This window comes from Humulus lupulus, chromosome 5 (genome assembly GCF_963169125.1).
Source record: "Humulus lupulus chromosome 5, drHumLupu1.1, whole genome shotgun sequence".
Taxonomy (NCBI): Eukaryota; Viridiplantae; Streptophyta; class Magnoliopsida; order Rosales; family Cannabaceae; genus Humulus; species Humulus lupulus.
In genome coordinates, this window is record NC_084797.1 from 130,776,270 (window position 1) to 130,795,975 (window position 19,706).

Sequence of the window (19,706 nt, forward strand, 5' to 3'; positions counted from 1 at the left end):
ATAAAGTGTTAAAATAAAAAAATGTGTGTTTTTAGGAGATATTTAAAAAAATGGGTAGACGATTCATTAAGAATGCTCTTACTTTGTTTGATCCAAATTTTTACTAAATATGTGTCGGATGGTCTACACGATAATGACGTTTTATTGTAAAAAGGTAAATGAAATCATTGAATCTATAGTGGTGCATGTAATATTTTTTCCATCTTCTCCAACATTTTTATGGGTCATTTTGTTTTTAGGTGTCTTTTATTTTATTTTGTGTGATTTTTTATATTTCCCCCCCTTATTTATAATAAAGGTAGATATTCTACCATTTTCTACTGTTTGAGCTAGGAAGTCGTATAGTTTTCATTGGCGGTGTCCTAAACTGGTTTTACTTCACTTGGTTATAGGATCCAAGATCAACTAGGTAACAGTCATGTGTGACTACTTTACCAGCCATTTAATTATTGTAGTATATATATATATATATTGCGGGTGTAAATATAATTATACACGGTTATTAAAAAAAAAAAAATCATACACGGCAGTTGCCGGGAGCCAACGCAACGGCAGTTCCCGGGAGCCAACGCAACCCGCTTCGTTAGCACATTCAGCTTGAAAACCCCCCGCTCGCCACGAGTCGGAACTAAAAGCCTAAACAGAAACTCTAATTCCAGACACCTCTAAAGACTACTCCACATCCAACTACCGACACGTTTGTTCCCACTTCTTAGTAAAGTTTTCCGTGAGACTTGATTGAGTTTTTCCTCAACTGTCGTTTTTTTCCTCGGCTGCGTTTGCTTTTCTTTCCTCATTTGTTATTTATTGTCATGCCCAGTTCCTGACTAAGTTTGCTCTATAAAAGCCTTTGGATTGCACCTTTAACTTCCAAGATCATGGCATATTACAAAAGAGCCAAGCTTGCGCTTGATGGCTTTCACCGTATTGGTTCCATGATTTTTTCCAATATTCTTCTTACTCAACAGCCCACTTTGAAAATTTCTCAAACTGGGCCTTCGATTCTAGCACGGAATAGTGCTAAATTATTTGGGTTTTGCTCATATTCGACGATTTCGCAGAAATCGGTTTCGCAGTTGGGACTAGCTAGAAGCAAGTGTAATAGTCCCTTTCTCGGCGGCGGTAAGAGATATTACTATGTTGATCGGTACCAAGTTCAGCATTTTAGGCCGCGGGGTCCTCGGCGGTGGTTTCAGAATCCAAGAACAGTTTTGATTGTGGTTCTGGTGGGTTCGGGGGCTCTGATTACAGTTTATTTTGGGAATTTAGAGTCTATCCCTTATACCAAGAGAACCCATTTCGTGCTTTTGTCGAGAGCAATGGAGAGAAGGCTCGGAGAGGCCCAATTTGATCAGATGAAGGGTGCCTTCAAGGGAAAGATATTGCCGGCAATACACCCAGAGAGCGTTCGAGTTCGGTTGATAGCAAACGACATAATAAAGGCGTTGCAGAAAGGATTACGACATGAACAAGTTTGGAGCGACTTGGGTTATGCGTCCGAGAGTGTTGGGGCATCCCAGGAGGAAAGTGGGCACGATACGTTGATGGCTCTCAAGGAAAGTGGTGGAGAGGGGACAGTGGAAGAGAAGTGGTTCCGTGACGATGAGATTCTTGATGATAAATGGGTTGAGGAGACTAGGAAGAAAGGTCAACAAAGAGGGTCTCAATCTGCTACTTCCCATTTAGAGGGATTGAATTGGGAGGTTCTTGTGGTGAACGAGCCTGTTGTTAATGCTTTCTGTTTGCCTGGTGGGAAAATTGTTGTCTTTACAGGATTGCTTGAGCATTTTAGAAGTGATGCCGAGATAGCAACTATAATTGGCCATGAGGTATGAATAATTATACTTATACTCTATAGTTCTTTAGTAGGTTTTGTAGTTGATGTTATTTGTGAAATTAGTATGTTGTTTTAAATGGGATTTTGTTGATTGAATGTCTAGGTTGGGCATGCTGTGGCTAGACATGCCGCAGAGGGTATTACGAAGAATTTGTGGTTTGCCATTCTGCAATTGGTGCTTTATCAGTTTGTTATGCCCGATATTGTCAATACCATGTCAGCACTATTCTTAAGGCTTCCTTTTTCACGAAGGTAAGTACATTATTTTATTTTTCTTTTTCGATATGATAGTGATTTTATGAAAGATTCTTGTTGTAGCTGTAACTCATATACGTGGAAACGTCTCCCATTTTGATGATTTTTTTTTTCTTTGTTGTAAAATTAAACTTGTTATCAATGTATAATGAGAACCATAAGAATTAGTTTGGGTTGTTTCTTTTGCTTTGCTTCTGTTTTTATTTTTATTTGTTATCTAATATTATTTTTTGCCTTTCAATTGGACAAATTGTATTTGTAGCGAGTTTTAATGTATGTGTTTCTCGTGTACTTTGTGTTGCTTCCTGTACATTATGATGGTGTTTTAGTCTTTTAAAAGCAGCATCATCTGCATCTGTAGTGCCTTGCTGTTTTTTCCCCTTCATTCCATATATTTTTTCTCTGTTCGTTGCATTTCATTCATGTCACTCAGTCACTGGTCCCGCTAGTTGGACAAGAGTTGGTTAGAAGCTTTTCAAGAATGACAAAGTTCTGTACTGTTAGACAAAGGGTAAGGGGAAAATGTGGCATTGTTAGTACTGTAGTTGTGTATTATACAGATTTCAAGCAATATAGCCACATTAACATCAATCCAAGTTATTTCAGTTAGTAACATGTTGGGAATTTTATATCTTGTCAAGTGAATTTTCAGCACTAAGAGCTCCAACAATATTGGTAAAACAGGGACTACCATGGCAAGATTTTAGTTAATTGTATTTTACTATAAGAAATTGATTCACACACACCAAGGTTGCTATTTGAAAGTGTAGTGAGAAATTTATTTGCCTTGGTTCTTATAAACAGTACTTACTGCACAGCTGCAGTGATATAGTTTAGCTTATATATCAACATCAAAGCACTTCCTTTTGTCATGAATAAGAGAATTAACAGTATTGGTCACGAGTAGAGAAAAAATATTTTAAACAATGCTGCTTCTTTTTTGGTAAGCCAAAGACCAAATAAGAATGTTTTTGCTTTTTACGAGTCTGTAATACAATACAGGCAACACTAGATAGAATATAGCAGGTTCTGGTTCTGCTGTTAAAAACATTGGAAACTATAAATGTTTGTTTTCAAGATGGTCTTTTGACTCTCTTCCTTTATGGTGGCATGAAATTTCGGAACATTGATTTTAGGCTAACATAAGAGCTTTGCTTATAACATGCTTCCTTTGGAATCCATTTTTTTTGATGTTAATGCAATACAATATATTGTTCAAGTTACTTCCTTGACAATCTTTGAATTCTCTGTGTTTATTAGGATGGAAATGGAAGCTGATTACATTGGACTGCTATTGATCGCTTCAGCTGGGTATGATCCCAGAGTGGCACCAAAGGTGTATGAGAAGTTGGGCAAGGTTACTGGAGAATCTACATTAAGAGATAATCTTTCGACCCATCCGTCGGGAAAGAAGAGAGCTCAGTTGCTGGCTCAAGCCAAGGTCATGGAAGAGGCCCTTACTATATACAAAGATATCAGAGCTGGAAGAGGGGTCGAAGGTTTTCTTTAAGGACAAAAAGCAAAAACTAAGATCACCTGTACGCTGTACGGCTCGGGATTCTCACAGTTTTCTATCTTTTATTTTATTTTTCTTGAAACATACCCCTTGACGGATATAAGTTTATATTGTTTTATTTCAACTGTAATCAAGAATAATTCTTACAACCTCTCCAATTTATTTTGACTGGGGACAAATTTTGGCTGACAATAAATGAATAAATGTGTAAATTGGTCATCAGTTAGTGTATTCAATTTTTTTTAAAGCTTGATATTTGCTTTTCAGCTTGGTCCATGCATGGTTTGATAAGCAGGAATAACTATTTGAATATTACCAATTTTCTTTAAATGGTACAAGAATTGGAGGAGAAAAAGAAGGAAATACTATTTGGGTGTGTTTACAGCACCACAAGCTTCTGACTGCTGCAAAGCTTGCTATAACTTGGAGCCAAAGGATTAATGTCAAGTATGATTGAAGGTCAAAGACTAAATCTTAAGAACGTGATATTACGATTAATCGAAGAATGTAAGAATATGAGAGAGCTTAAACAAATCCATACCCAAATCATAAAATCTCCATTCATACACCAAACTGACCAACTTTTGCTCACTTCTCGTCTCCTTTTCTTTTGCGCCATTTTACACTCGGGTTCTCTCAGCTATGCGTCTGATGTTTTCCGGGTCTTTAAGAACCCAAATCTTCATGTCTATAACATAATGATCAGAGCCTACGCCAGTAAAAACTTTGGTTGGGATAAGACTCGTTCTTTCAAGTCATTGCTGCTGTATAAGGCAATGCTTTGTGATGGGATTTTGCCAAATTGCCTCACTTTTCCGTTTCTTGTCAAAGAATGTGCCACCAGGGTTGATGATGGCACCGGTAGAAGTATTCATTGTCAAATCGTTAGATATGGGTTTTACGACGATGTTTATGTGCAGAATTCATTGATAAATATGTATTCTGCATGTGGGTTTTTAAGTACTGCTCGAGTACTGTTTGATGAAATGCTTAAAAGAGATGCTGTTTCTTGGAACTCGATGATTGTTGGTTATCTGAGAAATGCGGGTCTAAAGGAGGCATTGGATCTATTTAGGATGATGAACAACAAGAACATAGTCACGTGGAATTCAATCATTGCAGGGTTTGTTCAAGGTGGTCGGCCAAAGGAGGCCTTGCAACTTTTCCATGAAATGCAGATAGTAAGCAGGGATATGGTCAGACCAGATAAGTTTACTATAGCTAGTGCACTGGCTGCTTGTGCTCATCTTGGTGCCATTGATCATGGAAAATGGGTGCATAGTTATATGAATATGTGTGGTGTGGAGTGTGATGTGGTGATTGGCACAGCTCTGGTTGACATGTATGGTAAATGTGGAAGCATTGAAAGAGCTTGTATGGTTTTTGAGGAAATGCCGGAGAAGGATACTTTAGCGTATACAGCAATGATTTCGGTATTAGCTCTCCATGGATTCAGTAAAGAGGCTTTTGATCTGTTTGGAGAGATGGAAATGAGTGGGGTGAAACCAAACCATGTAACGTTTGTTGGGCTACTATCAGCTTGTTCTCACGCTGGTTTGGTCGAGAAAGGTCGCTGGTGTTTTGATGTTATGAAACGTATTCACTTGATTGAACCACAGGTCCATCATTATGCATGTTTGGTTGATATACTTGGCCGAGCAGGGCTGTTTGATGAGGCAGAAAGGATTATAAGGTGCATGCCCATGGAGCCAGATGTATTTGTTTGGGGAGCATTACTTGGAGGCTGTCAAATGCATGGGAATGTAGAATTAGGGGAAAGGGTGGCGAAGTATTTAATTGATTTAGAACCTCTGAATCATGCTTTCTATGTGAATTTAAGTGATATATATGCCAAATCTCGTAGATTTAACGATGCAAAGAGCATTAGAACCTTGATGATAGAAACAGGAATCAAAAAGGAAGTTGTAGGCTGCAGCATGATTGAAATTGATGGGATGGTTCATGAATTTTCAGTAAGAGGATCGTCTGATGTGGGAATGGAGAGGTTACTGCGAGTCTTGAGTGTGTTATATAATGATATGAGATTTGAAAAGTTATCTGTGTTATTATGATGGTAATTATGAGGTGTCAGTGCTGTTGTAAATTTCTTGTCTACAAGTGTTTTGTCCCAAGCCATTCATGCATTAAATTCTAAGGCCTTGTTTGGAAGTCAGATTTTTCAAGGAAAAAAAAATTGAGGGAAATTTATCCTGTTTGGAGTTTTAGAAAATTGGAAAAACAATTAACCACGGAAAAAGTGAGGGAAACTTTTCTTTAAACAAAATATGGATTCCAGTGAAATAAACCATTAATAACAAATATATGATCCCCATTCTTCGAACCATCGCACTCTGAATCCCAATTCATTTCGTTTCGCAGTGATTATTCGAATAGAATCAAATAGAACTAAAGAGCAAGAAATTTTTGAAACAGAATTTTTGGAGAAACAAAGAGGAAAAGAATAAAGAAACCGCCCCTTTCCACCATCCTCATCATCTCCATTTCTCTTTACAGTATGTGAATTATATATTGGTCTTTTACAAATTCCATTTAGATATCATATTGTTAAATATCCTATATTATTCTCTAGATTGTGATAAGATGTGTGATTCTGTAGGAATTAGCATATAACATATATACATGATCATGGTGACTTTTCTTTACGATCATTATATTATTTATTTAGGGTCTGATAGTTTTATTTTTTAATTTATATGCGGTTTCTTCTTTTCTCAATTCGTCACCAAATCAAATAATTTTTAAACAAATAGTTTTCTTGGTCTCCATTTAGTCATTCTCTTCTTTTAAACACCAGTTATACTATTTGTTGCCCTCTTCTGTAAGTTGGCCTTATTTGTGCTCGCTCCTTTTAATCATAGTTGTATTGTCTTTTGGCTGTGTTTATCATGTACAAACTTTAAGGGAGTGACTTTCCCCAATAAACTAGGAGATATAAATCATGCAAAACGTGTTATTTTATGAAAAGAAGAAGAACTCCAAATGAGCTCATTATGAGCACATCGAAGGGCAGAGCCTAGAATAAACTCATCAAAGAAAAAAGCTAGCAAGAACTTATTCATCGAGTAGAATCCGACAGAGCTTGTTTAGATTAATGAGTTCTGGGCTCAATATGATTGAATAGATTGATGAGCTATGAGCACAATGTGATTGCACAGATTGATGAGTTGTGAGCTCAATGTGATTGCACGAATTGATGAGCTCTGAGCTCCTTGTGATTGAATAGACCGATTGCATAGGTTGATGAGCTCTGAGCTCAATGTGATTGCACAGATTGATGAGCTCTTATTTCAATATGATTGAATAGATTGATGAGCTCTGAGCTCAATGTGATTGCACATGTTAAAGAGCTCAGAGCTATTGTGATTGAATAGACCGATGAGCATCTGAGCTCATAAGATGAAGAAGAGAAAAGGGCAAGAAGGAAGTTAGTAAAGCAAGACATGCAGACCAATCCTGATAAACTTCTCTAACTTTTCTCTTTGTTACTTTTTCTATAAATAGTAGAAGGGGGACCAAATTTTGGGACCTTGGACTTTAGTTCAACTAAAGCTTGCATAGAATTGGGATTGAGTAAGAGTGCATTGTGCAGACTTAAGCATCGAAATATCTTTTGCAGGTACACCCCTTATGTTTTCTCAATTCATTCCATTGAAGAACACATTTATGCCATTGGCCTTGCCAATGGAATGTGTAAGTTATTGGTAATCTTCATCAACAAAGGAACAATCTCAGATTCCCAAATGCGTGGAATTCAAAGTAAAGATTTGGGAGGAAGATTTTGACCCAAACAGTTAGACTCGTCTATAGGAAACATATAAGAAAGCGATGTGCAATAATGATAGAGTTGATAAAAAAATCTTAACATTTCTTAATTTTTGTATGTTTTGAAAAATTGGATGGTAACAAGTAAAGAAAAAAATATGCCTCGTTCAAAAACACAACTAGAAGAAGACGCAAGCCAATCATCGCAAGTAGACTACTTGCAAGAGTTACACAAAGTGATGCAATATATGTAACAAATGAGAGAACAAGATGATGTTAGATTCTGATTGATCAAGGAATGACGACAACAGGCGGAAGATCGATACCAATAGTGTAATATCCGTTCAAGCATGTCATGGTATTTGGTAATTTGGCCTGAGAGGACAATTCGGTAATTTTACCCTAGAGGGGTATTTTCATAATATGGTAAACCATTAGGGGTATTTTCGTAATTTTATGTGAATACATGTTTTTGTGTCTATTTGACTATGTTTATGATTTGAATATGTTATGTGAGCAATTGTTGAAATTGTGTACATTTATGAGTAACAACAATAATTCCTTCAAGTTGTAAAAGCATAAGTGTCACATATTATGTAATTAAGGACCTTGATATAATATAAGGGACTTTTGGGTCATAAGTTAATTAAGGAAATTGAAAACTACTAGCTTTTGTGTGAAATTATTAAAAAGACTTGATTCTAGTTATGAGAAAGTTAGAATTGGGGGTAAATTAGTCTTTTCGTTCTAAGGTGAAAGCAAATTAAGAAGAGACTCTGGGTTAAGAGTATCGTAATATGGCTGCCACTTTCTCAAGCAAAGCAAGGAATCCTTTCATTCTCTCATTCAGACCTAGAAGGGTGGTGAATTAGGAATTGACTTTAGGTAAGATTCAATTACTCTATAGACTATAGGATATGGTTATTATAGTTCGTGGGAATTGGAGGTAGAAGTCATGATTTAATCGTTAGAATTGCATATTATGATGCCTATGATTGTGATTCAATGGTAAAAACATGCTAGGGAATGATCTATGGGTAATCATTAAGAATGTAGGTTATGGTTAATAGTTGTATAGAGGTTGAAGATGAAGTTAGGGTTGAACCCTAACAATGTATTTATGATAATAGTTAATGAATGCATGAAATGATGATAAATTAATGATTAGATATGTTTAGGAATGTGTGTTTTTTGATTATGGAATTGTTGTAGGTTGAAATCTGGGTTTGATGATGTTTAAGTATGTGTTCTTGGGGAAAATGGGTTAAAAATCGCATCATCTCATCAAGTGCATCCGCGCTCAAGCCTAGCACAACCGCGCTACGCGTCCAGAAAGTCAAAACTCTCTATGAGCGCGAACGCGCCCAGGCCCTAGTGCGATCGCGCTACTCACCCAGAAAGGGGAGTTTGTTTAGCTTTATGTTTTTGTTTTGATTTTTGTGTCTCCGATTAGGGGTTCTGTGTAGAATGGTTTTGAGACTTTTGTGAGGACATTTTGAGTATGAATCAACATTAAGAGGGGCATGGTACATTTATAACAGAGTCTTGGTTTGATATGAAACTTAAGATTTTGGCATTTTATGTTGCGACTAGGGCTCGGTAAGGGAACTTGAAGGGAATGGAATTATTGTTGCTTCTTGGACCCGAGATAAGAAGAGTGGACACCTACACGCAGGGCGTACGCTTGACGTACTTAAGAATAGTTTTATTTATATGTTATTAGTATGATTATGGTTTAAGCTAGGCATGATATGTGTATTCGTGATATGTATGTGTATGTTGTATGTTTTGCGTGACATGCTTACGGTATGGTAATTTGCATGTTTACGTTACGATGAATTGCATGCTTATGATGTGTTGAAATGCATGCTTATGTTTTCATGCTCAGTTGCACACTTGAACAGAATATTATTGGTCTACGATTGGAGTGTTTCTGGTATGGTATGATATGTTATGTTAGTTATGTTTTTTATATGATTTATTTTGATTGTGAACATGTTATGTTATGTTATAGTTATATCTTATTCTATGAATATATTGTGTATGTCTAGTATTGCTATGAGTATAATATTTTTGTTAGGCTATTTAGGATTCCCCCCCCCCCCTCCCCCCCAAACTATTACATATACCAAATCGTGCCCCCTCAGTTTTTAAGCCCGTTAAAAATTACCCCCGAACTATTGAGTGTGTTGAATTGTGAGACTTCCTTCCAGTTCCATTCAATTTTCATAACGGAGCTGTGATCTGGCATTTTTTTCATGTGACGTGGCTTGCACTTAGACCATCTATGGCTGGTGGTGTGGGAATTTTTAGGAGGGAAAATCGATTGTCTCAGATAAGTCTGGGGAGGAAAATAGGGCTGTCATTTGGGGAAATTTTTAGTGTGTTGAATTGTGAGTGTTGGGTCGATGATAATGGGGAGGAAGAAGGTTCGTGCTGGAAGAGAGAAAGGCCACCCGAAGCAGACGAGTGAGGATGCGATTCCATTTTATGGTAAGTTTTTTTTTCCTTCGTTTCATTTTCTCCTTTGTTTCGGCGTTTTCCTTTCCCGAAAATGTTATATGAACAAGGTGATGGGCTGCTATGGTTCCAAAAATAAATGCTTATGCTTATGCTTTAGGTTATTTATACACATAGAAATAGGTGTTTTTGGTCATTTTAGTGATGTTGGGTCCGAATGTAATTTTGTCCTTTTGCAGAGTATAGTGAAATTGTTTAAGACTTTTGATGGGTGATTGTGGTGGGGTATTGGTGTGTGTGTGCTTTAACTTGGTCAAGATTCCATTTATTAAATAAATACAAAGTTTTTTTGGGACCACTGATTGCTTAGTTTTGACAGATTAACATATTATATTTTGTTTTTTTATTGTGCAGAGCCAACATCTTCTGCATTCACTCTCAAGGTGCATCACAAAGGAGAAATAAAGTACATAGGTAACCTTCCTAGTACTTACATTGGTGGGGTGGTTAATCATGTGCATCACTGTAGTGTCGACACTATGAGCATATTTGAATTACATGGGATAGCAAGGGATTTAGGTTACTTGGATCCTGCTTCAATTGGTTATTATTTTAAGTGGGAAAATTGTAAGACACTGGAGTATGTAAGCAGTGACACTGTGTTACTTAAGAGAGTTAGTGCTTCTGTTAAGATTAATCAAGTGGTTGACTGGTTTTTTAGTCAAATTGAATTAAATGAAACTCAAGCTTCTGTTGTTACTAGAATTAATTTAGTGAGTGGGGTTAGTGTGGGACCTAGTTTGGGTGTTGAAAATGATGAACTCGGTTCTGGTTTGGGTGAGGAAAACTTGACCCAAAATGTAGAACATGACATTAGTTTGAATAGGTCTGATCTGGGAAGTGTTGGTGTTAATGTTGGGCCTGCTTTAGGTAATCAAAATGATGATGTTGGGACTCTTTTTGGTAGGCCAGATTTGGTTAATGAAACAACTCAGTTTGGGCCTGGTTTGGTAAAGGAGAAATTGAGAGAAAGTGCTCAAGATGATGTTGGGCCTCTTTTTGGTAGGCCTGATTTGGTAGAGGAAAACTTGACAAGAAATGCAGTTGATTTGGTAGGGGAACAATTGACAGAAAATGCTCTTCATTTGGTCGATGACACAACTCAGTTTGGTGATGAGGGTGCAGTTAGAAATGAATCTGAAGCTGGGGATGATAGTACTGAAGAAAGTGATGTTGAAACTGATGATTATGAAGGAGACCCGGAGTATGCACAGGATGATGATGGAATGGATGTCGACCAAATGGCCGAACAACATTTGCTAAGGAAGGGAAAAAGGCCTATAGAAATTGATGTAGGAGATGGGGGTATGGTGGAATCTGACAATGAAATGGGTGCACGTGATAGCTCAACTGAGGATGAGAGTGATGGGAATGATGGTAGTGAGTTCCACAAAGGAAAGAAAAGATTTAAAAAAGTGAAACTACCTGATTTGCCTGAGTTTGTAGCAGCAACTGACATGGCCAAACCAACCTTTAAATTGGGATTATTCTTTTTATCAGGAAAAGTGTTTAAGCAAGCAATAAGGGAGTATGCAATACAAAATGGAAATGATATATGGTTTAAGAAGAATGATCCACATAGATTCAGGGCACAATGTAAGGGTGTTAACTGCCCTTGGGTGTGTTTTGCATCTAAGGTTGATGACACTCCCACTTTTGTCATCAAAACATATGAAGCTGAACACAAGTGCTCTAGGACAAATAATAATCAGTTTGCAACTTCCCAGTGGTTGAGTGACAAATACTTGGAAGAGTTCAAGATTAATGAAAAGATAGGTGTTTCCACATTTATGCACAAGGTTAGTAAGGACCATGTGCTTGAAATATCAAGGGATAAAGCCTATAGAGCTCGGCTGATTGCAACAAAAAACATTGAAGGGAGGTATGAGGAACAATATGCTGCTCTTTGGGACTATGCAGAGGAAATTAAGTCAATTAATAGGGGTTCAACAGTTGAGTTTCTGACAGAAATTGCAGAAAATGGGGTGCCACGGTTTAAGAGGATGTACATATGCTATTATGGGTTGAGAGATGGTTTCAATGGAGGATGCAGACCCGGCATTGGTTTAGATGGGTGCCATATTAAAGGTGTACATCCAGGACAGCTACTAATAGCAGTTGATGTAGATGGAAACAACCAAATGTTTCCTGTTGCCTTTGCTGTGGTAGAAATAGAAAATAAAGACTCTTGGAGTTGGTTTGTGAACCTGCTGAGGATAGACTTGAAAATTGACAACTCTAACCACTGGACCTTTATCACAGACAAACAAAAAGGATTGGAACAAACTTTGAAGGGGATGTGGGAAGAAGGGTTACCTGAAGTTGAGCATAGACATTGTGCTAGGCATTTGGAGAAAAATTTCATCAAGGTTTTCAAGGATAAATCATTAAAAGACCTGTTATGGAAGGCTGCTAGAGAAGTAACTATTCGAAGATTTGAAGCAGTTATGGAAGAGATTAGAAAGATCAATAATGAAGCCTATGAGTGGTTGATTGCTGCAGGTCCAAAACATTGGTCTAGATCACACTTTAGGACTAACCCTAAATGTGATATTCTGTTGAATAACATGTGCGAGGCTTTTAATGGGACAAAAAAAATATTGGCTGCTAGAGACAGACCAATATTGTCAATGCTAGAGCGGCTCAGGATGTACTTGATGCAAAGAATGACCAAAAATAGACAGACTGCAAACACATGGAATTCTAACCTTGCACCAAAAATAGTGACCATTCTTGAAAAAATCAAGGTTGAAGCTGGATCACACTTGCCCACAAAGTCAGGAGATTTGATTTACCAGATCCAAACCATGTATGGGTTCATGTACTCTGTGGATTTGAAAACGTGGGTGTGTTCATGTAGAAAATGGGAACTTACTGGCATTCCATGTAGTCATGCAGTGGCTGCTATTTGGCATAATAAACAAGATCATGAGTTGTATGTCAGTAAGTGGTACATGAAAGAATACTACATGAAGGCTTACTCTCTCCAAATTTTTCCGATTAGAAATCAAGATGAGTGGCCTAGAAGTGGGAAGGTTGCAATGGTTAGCCCTATTTGCAAAAAACAGCTAGGTAGGCCAAAGAAATCAAGGAAATTGGAGCTTGATGAAATGACTTCAGCTACTGGAAAGAAATTGAAAAGAAGATATATCACAATTAAGTGTTCTGGCTGCGGTGGAAAGGGGCACAATTTTAGAACATGTGCAAGAAATGCAGCAACCTTGGTATGCTCTTTTTAATTTATTTATGATGTTGTTTCTATTTCAGTTTTGAAATTACATAAATGTTGTTGATTTGGTTGCTTTAACTTGTTTTATAGGCTAAGAAGAACCCACCAAAGGATCCTGGAACTTATGCAAGAAACCATAATCCAATGCCTCATGATTCAGTAAGCTCATCAACCCAAAAAACAAGTGCACAAGAAACCACTCAACAGTTTCAGGTACTTCAAACAACTTATGAAATCATCAATTATTATTAGCTTGGTTTTTTACACCTTTATAACCTTTGAACTTGTTGATTTTTGCAGAATAGAGCTCAGGCCAAGCAATTTATTCGAATGAAACCAGCAAACAAGCAAGATAAAGGTGGAAACATTTTGAGGAAGAAAGTGAGAGTTGCATCAATGTACAATGACCCATGAATGTGACCACTGCATGCTTTTTTTTTTTTTTTATACTGGGATGCTTTTCACCATTTTGAATGTGTATCATTTATGTGTATCAGCAGGGAAATTGGCAAATCATGTCTTCCATTTTGATTAGTTTGTGTAAAGGATGACCATGAACTTTGAGATTTTAGATTTGTCATATTGATAAGTTTATGTACAGCATCTCAGAAGGTTCTTAATTTTTGTCTGCCATTTCGATTAGTTTGTGATGATTGTGTAAAAGGCCTTTGTGGAACTCTTTGTAAACATGTTTCTTATTCAAGCACAAGTGCTATCATGAGTTCACATTATTGTTTGGAGTTCTTATTTTAACAGTTCATAACAACAAATGATACAGACTGCTAGATTAGTAACCATTCAAAAAAAAATTCATTTCTTTTAGTCATAACAACAAAATGATAATTGCTACCCATTACATATATCAATCACTACCTATTACATATATCAAACACTGCCAAAGATCAAATACAAAATAAAAGCAAATATTACAACACAAATACATACACCAAATTTAATATTTTTCAACAACTTTAACATTCTATCAACTTCTTCATTTATTTCTTCAACCAAAATTTGCAGCTGCTTAACATTAGCCTCAATCTCCTCCAACCTTCTAAACAACCCTCCTAAATCATTCCTATTTCTTGCACCGTGTATTGGGTCTATCCATCTAAGAAACCGACAACCATCATTCACATTTCTCTGCAAAACAAAAAGAAAAAATACGGCACTGGACCAATATTGTAAAACGTCATAACCCCATTTAAAAGAAAAATAATTAACTAACAACTAACCTTGTAATTTGGGCAGCCATAAAACCTTCTACTTGGATTATCAACTGTCCAAGAAGTGCGGATTACAGACTCGAACCCACAATCACAAATGGGTTTATTAAATTGAATCTCTTCCTCATACCTTCTACCACTATTGATTGAATTGCTGGAATAAGACATATTTGCTGGCTGCCCATGAAAAATGAAGGTCTTCGCTGGTGCTGATTGAGAGAAAAAAACTGAATAAGTCGATTGCACATGAAGAACTATGTTCTTAACAAAGACCCTAAACCATTATATATAGAACTAGGGTTATTTTTTGTATTATTTTTCAATAAATTTATCAACAATTACTGACGTGTTAGGTCACATGGTAGGGGTAATTGCCAGATCACAACTCCGTTATGAAAATTGAACGGAATTGGAAGGAAGTCTCACAATTCAACACACTCAATAGTTCGGGGGGAATTTTTAACGGGTTTAAAAACTGAGGGGGCATGATTTGGTATATGTAATAGTTCGGGGGGGAAAAAAATCCTAAATAGCCTTTTTGTTATATGTTGTTTGTAGTAAGGGTTGGAGGGTTGTGTCCTACACAACTCTTCTTACTAGGCGTTAACTCATGGGTACTCTGCGTTGCATGTACCATAAGTTGTTTTGTTTCATGACGATGGGCGAAGTCCAATCCAGAAACGAATGTATATCATGAAAGCCATTCAACCTTGTTACGATCAAAGGGACGTTAACGCTAAAGTTTTACTTTATATTGTTATTCATATGGTTTTAAAGATGTTTTAATGTGAATTGAGACCAGAAATAGTTTTGTTTGTTTACTGACATTTAAATTAATTTTTATTTTAAATTATGGATATCCGAATAATGCATGTTTTAAATAAGAATGTTTTAATGAAGTTTTATGCATTATTTATTCTATCATTTTGTTTTCAATCTTTAAAATGATTTGAAATGACTAGTACCCTGGTGTGGTCTCGGGGTTAGGAATATGGGATGTTACAAATAGCGAATAGAAGAAATGGCTGCACAACAGGCCAATTTGATGGCGGAACTAACCATGATGAGGAAAGAGAAATATATATATCAAGGGCGAGCTAAAGCCACAGTGGCAGGAGTTGCTGGTGAAACTCAACCGGAAGTAAACCCGGAGCTGTAAAAAATGGAGGAAGATGCCCCAGAGATCTACGAAGAGGAGGGACAAAAATCATCCTAGAAAGAAAAAGAGCACAGTGCAACATATATTTAGCAAAAAAAAAAAAAAAAGATTGAGATGCCAACCACACAAAAACAGTCACAGGCTCGACAATCTCCATCGACACTTGTGATACCGTCAGACTGGAAAGAACAAATGATGAAGGAAGTCCTTGTTAGGAATAATGCCCTAAAAGCATGTAAAGACTTTTTATTGATTTAAATAAAAGTACAATTTTATTATATTTGAATGTTATAATTAATGTTTGAATGAATTATATAATAATATCAAGAAAATTCCTTATTCATTCATGAGAATATGATCTTGTATAAGTATGAGAGAATTAAGATCATATATAATGAATAAAATAGTCAGTGACATATTAAAGTAAGGAATGTTTAATGAATAGTTACTAGTGCAGTTTACTAAGCATACAAGATGCGAGTGATCTAGATTCATATTACTGATGTGGATAGACATCTTAGTAAATGTGCTATATATAAGAGAGATTATATATGACATGATCGATGAGAATTAATTATCTTTATAAACTTGCCGTTTAACATAAAGATTTAATTCTTATCATAATAGATGATCATATGTAGATCAGTCTAAATCCTGAGTATTCATGAACTCCTGTTTGTGTTTATTGGATCTTTTGATTCACTCGTTAAGGTTTCTTAGGATAATGATGCTAATAACTTTTGTTTTGGAGATTCAATACCATGAATGGCTGGGAACATGATTTACAATAATGGAATGCATAGTTTCGTAACATATCAATTATTAGTTCCCTTAAGGGTTAATTTTAGAACTGAATAGTTATTGGACTCAAATCTATAATTTAATTATAGATTAATTATTCGCTAGTGAATTAATGATACTTAAGGATTAAGAGGTAATTAGAAGGGTAAAACGCTAATATTAACTAACTTTAATTAACAAACCAATAAATGGAGGACATAACTACATTTATTGATTATATCAATGGACTACAAGAGATAATTATGTAAATATAATTCTATAAATATTTAGAGTGCAATTCCATATTTATAATGGATTAATCATGGAATTAATAAATAAGATTATTAGATTAAATAGTTTAATTAATAATCTAGTTTATTGGAGGTTCGTATTATAGGTCCATGGTCCCCAAATCACCTTTGTCCTACACTGTCAAGGGTAAGGCTGTCAAAAGAAAAATTTGTAGAGAGAATAACTTAATTGCAAAGAAATTAATTTTTTAGGGCAAGGAAATAATTATGTGATAATAATGGGCAATTGATTAATTATGAATTAATTAATTATTTAACTATATAGTTTTTATTTTGAAAAACTGTAGGTTAAAATTAATATTAATTATGTTTGGATTGATATGAAAGAGAGATTAATAATTATCTTATTTATAATAAGATGGTTATTTATTTATTTAAAAAAAATATTTTAAGATGAAGTTAATTTTGAATTAACAAATATTTATGATGCCGATTTTTACCCAATTTGATGGAAGTTCAGATCCGTCGAATCACATCTTAAAATTTCAACAAAAGATAGTGATGGAAACTGAGAATGAAGCAATGCAGTGCATGGCCTTTGCGACCACTTTGGCAGGGCCAACACTACGGTGGTTTAAGCAGTTGAAACTAAAGTTGGTAAATTCTTTTGTGGAGCTAGGCGAGTTGTTCGTGCAGCAGTATGGAGGAAATACTGAAACACCAAAAACAATGGGTGACTTGTATTCGATACAACAAGGGGTAAATGAGCACCCCCGTGCATATCTGAAAATGTATTTGAAGTTGGTGCATTTGATTAATAACGTAGATAAGGCAAGAGCAACGAATCTGTTCAGAGAGAGTTTGCGAAAGGGGTCGTTGTTGATTGAGCAAGTATGCTTAAACCCACCAAGAGACCTCTTAGAGATAAAATGAGAGCAGAAGGAGTGTTTAAGATATTGGAGATAAGAGAGGAAGAGGCTAGGTGCACATCATTAATTACTAAGCTCGCTGAAGGGAATCCTCCCCCTTAGGTGACAAAAGAGACAAGAGGAGAGCAGAACAATCCATCACGGGAACCAAGAATGGCCCAAAATGCTCAAGAGAAGAAAATGCTATCAAATACCCGCATATAGAAACTACAATGTCGATGGATCAAATTTACAACGAGAACAGATATAAGCCAATTTGGAGGGAGCCATTTAAAATAACTTTGTTGGTGGAACGAAGAGATCAAACTAGTAGTGTGCATTCCACAAAGACGTGGACCATACCTTAGTAGAATGCATATCACTGTACAATCAAGTGCAACATCTTGCAAATGGGAGGATTGTCATAGAATGTCAAAATCGCACAGAATGTAGCACAACAACATCGAGCATTGACAAAGTCACCTGCACAGGCAGTGGCGGATCTGAATGCCTAGTCGTAAGTAGAAACAGAAGAACAACCTCAACGACCGTTGAAACAAATCCCGATGATATTTGGATACGCGGAACCCTCAGTAGAAAGGGAAGCATAGATGAAATTCAAGAAAAGAACTGAGGAAAGGGTGAAGAGAATGCACTATCTGCACCACTCAGTCAATTACATGGCCCCAACTGAACGATATTTCCCTGCGCATCCCATCACCTTCATTGAAGACGATTTGAAAGAAGTGAATCTGTCGCATGATGATGATGCGTTGGTGATTAAGTCACAGATAGAGAACTGCGGTTGAGCAGAGTATTAGTAGATGTGGGAACCAGAAGAGAGGCTGAGAGCATCCACTTTCCATATTCTATCATTTAACAACACAGAAGTGATACCCAAAGGAGCGATTGAGTTGAAGGTAATGGCCCCTGAGTGCACCCTAGTTGTAGACTTCATAGTCATTGACGCTTATTCGGGATATAATGCAGTTATGGGAAGGCCGTGGGTGCACATAATGCAAGGAGTTGCTTTAACCTTACACCAGATACTGAGGTGTCAATCACCTTGTGGGACTTACACTATCGACATAAAAGTATGTCAAAAACAAGCTAAGAAATGTTATGTCCTGTTAAAAGAGGTAAATCAAGTGGGAAAAGGAGAAGAAGCGATGGAAGAGGAGGCATAGCAATTAAAAGGAAAGTTACCAACCTATTTAAAAGCTCTTGAAGATGAAGAAGAATGTGTAGAACCGCGGTCGACTGTCGATGAGTTAGAAGAAGTACAGTTAGATGTTGAATGCGCTAAAAAGACTGTGGTGGTAAATGCTCAAATGAATGATGAGAAGAAATGCTTGCTAGTAGAATTATTGGCAAAAGACATCTCCACGTTCGCATGGACAGCAAATGAAATGCCAGGAATAGACCCTACGGTTATGACGCATCAGTTGAACATAGATAAGCGATTCCCGACAGTAAAGCAAAGACAGAGACGATTTGCCCTAGAGATAAATTAGGTCATTAACGAAGAAGTGGAACGATTATTTCAAATAGAAGCCATCGAGGAATGCTTATACCCGTCTTGGACATCAAATCCCGTAGTTGTACCAAATAAAAACAGGAAGAAACTGTTAGGATTAATGCCCTAAAAGCATGTAAAGACACTTTATTAGTTTGAAATAAAATTACAATTTTATTATATATGAATGTTATAATTATTGTTTGAATTAATTATATAATAATATCAAGAAAATTCCCTATTCATTCATGAGAATATGATCTTGTATAAGTACGAGAGAATTAAGATCATATATAATGAATAAAATAGTCAGTAACATATTAAAGTAATGAATCTTTAATAAATGGTTACTAGTACGATTTGCTAAGCATATGAGATGCAAGTAATCTAGATTTGGATTATTGATGTGGATAGACATCTTAGTAAATGTGCTGTATATAATAGAGATTATATATGACAAGACTGATGAGAATTAATTATCTTTATAAACTTGCCGTTTGACGTAAAGATTTAATTCTTGTCATGGTAGATGATCATTTGTAGATCAGTCTAAATGCTGAGTATTTATGAACTCCTATTTATGTTTATTAGATCTTTTGTGTAACGCCCTACTACCTAGGGACTGTTACGGTGTGCATTTTAAACACTGCTAAACTCGCTAATCGAGTCATTTTGCCATAATCGTGTAACTAAGTATGATTAACGGTTTAGGGTTAAAATTTTTGG

The 19,706-nt window shown here is 36.2% G+C and overlaps 2 protein-coding genes across 2 annotated transcripts; both read left to right on the top strand.

Annotated features, from left to right (window-relative positions):
• The first annotated feature begins 324 nt into the window (after positions 1 to 324).
• On the top strand, positions 325 to 3,830 carry LOC133777660 (mitochondrial metalloendopeptidase OMA1-like). The gene is made up of 3 exons (XM_062217353.1): positions 325 to 1,829; positions 1,941 to 2,089; positions 3,353 to 3,830. Exons 1-3 carry the CDS (start codon positions 879 to 881, stop codon positions 3,600 to 3,602), a joined length of 1,350 nt encoding a protein of 449 aa, XP_062073337.1. The 5' UTR covers positions 325 to 878; the 3' UTR covers positions 3,603 to 3,830.
• A 119-nt stretch (positions 3,831 to 3,949) lies between these two features.
• LOC133777659 (pentatricopeptide repeat-containing protein At5g66520-like) lies at positions 3,950 to 5,997 on the top strand. The gene has a single exon (XM_062217352.1). It carries the CDS (start codon positions 4,049 to 4,051, stop codon positions 5,678 to 5,680), a length of 1,632 nt encoding a protein of 543 aa, XP_062073336.1. The 5' UTR covers positions 3,950 to 4,048; the 3' UTR covers positions 5,681 to 5,997.
• The last annotated feature ends 13,709 nt before the right edge of the window (positions 5,998 to 19,706 follow it).

Bases quoted from the DNA above. Each gene is read 5' to 3' on its own strand.
- LOC133777660 (XM_062217353.1), top strand. From the start codon at position 879: ATGGCATATTACAAAAGAGCCAAGCTTGCGCTTGATGGCTTTCACCGT. The intron at 1,830-1,940 runs GTATGAATAATT...TTGAATGTCTAG, and splicing joins CAACTATAATTGGCCATGAG to GTTGGGCATGCTGTGGCTAG. The intron at 2,090-3,352 runs GTAAGTACATTA...TGTGTTTATTAG, and splicing joins AGGCTTCCTTTTTCACGAAG to GATGGAAATGGAAGCTGATT.
- LOC133777659 (XM_062217352.1), top strand. From the start codon at position 4,049: ATGTCAAGTATGATTGAAGGTCAAAGACTAAATCTTAAGAACGTGATA.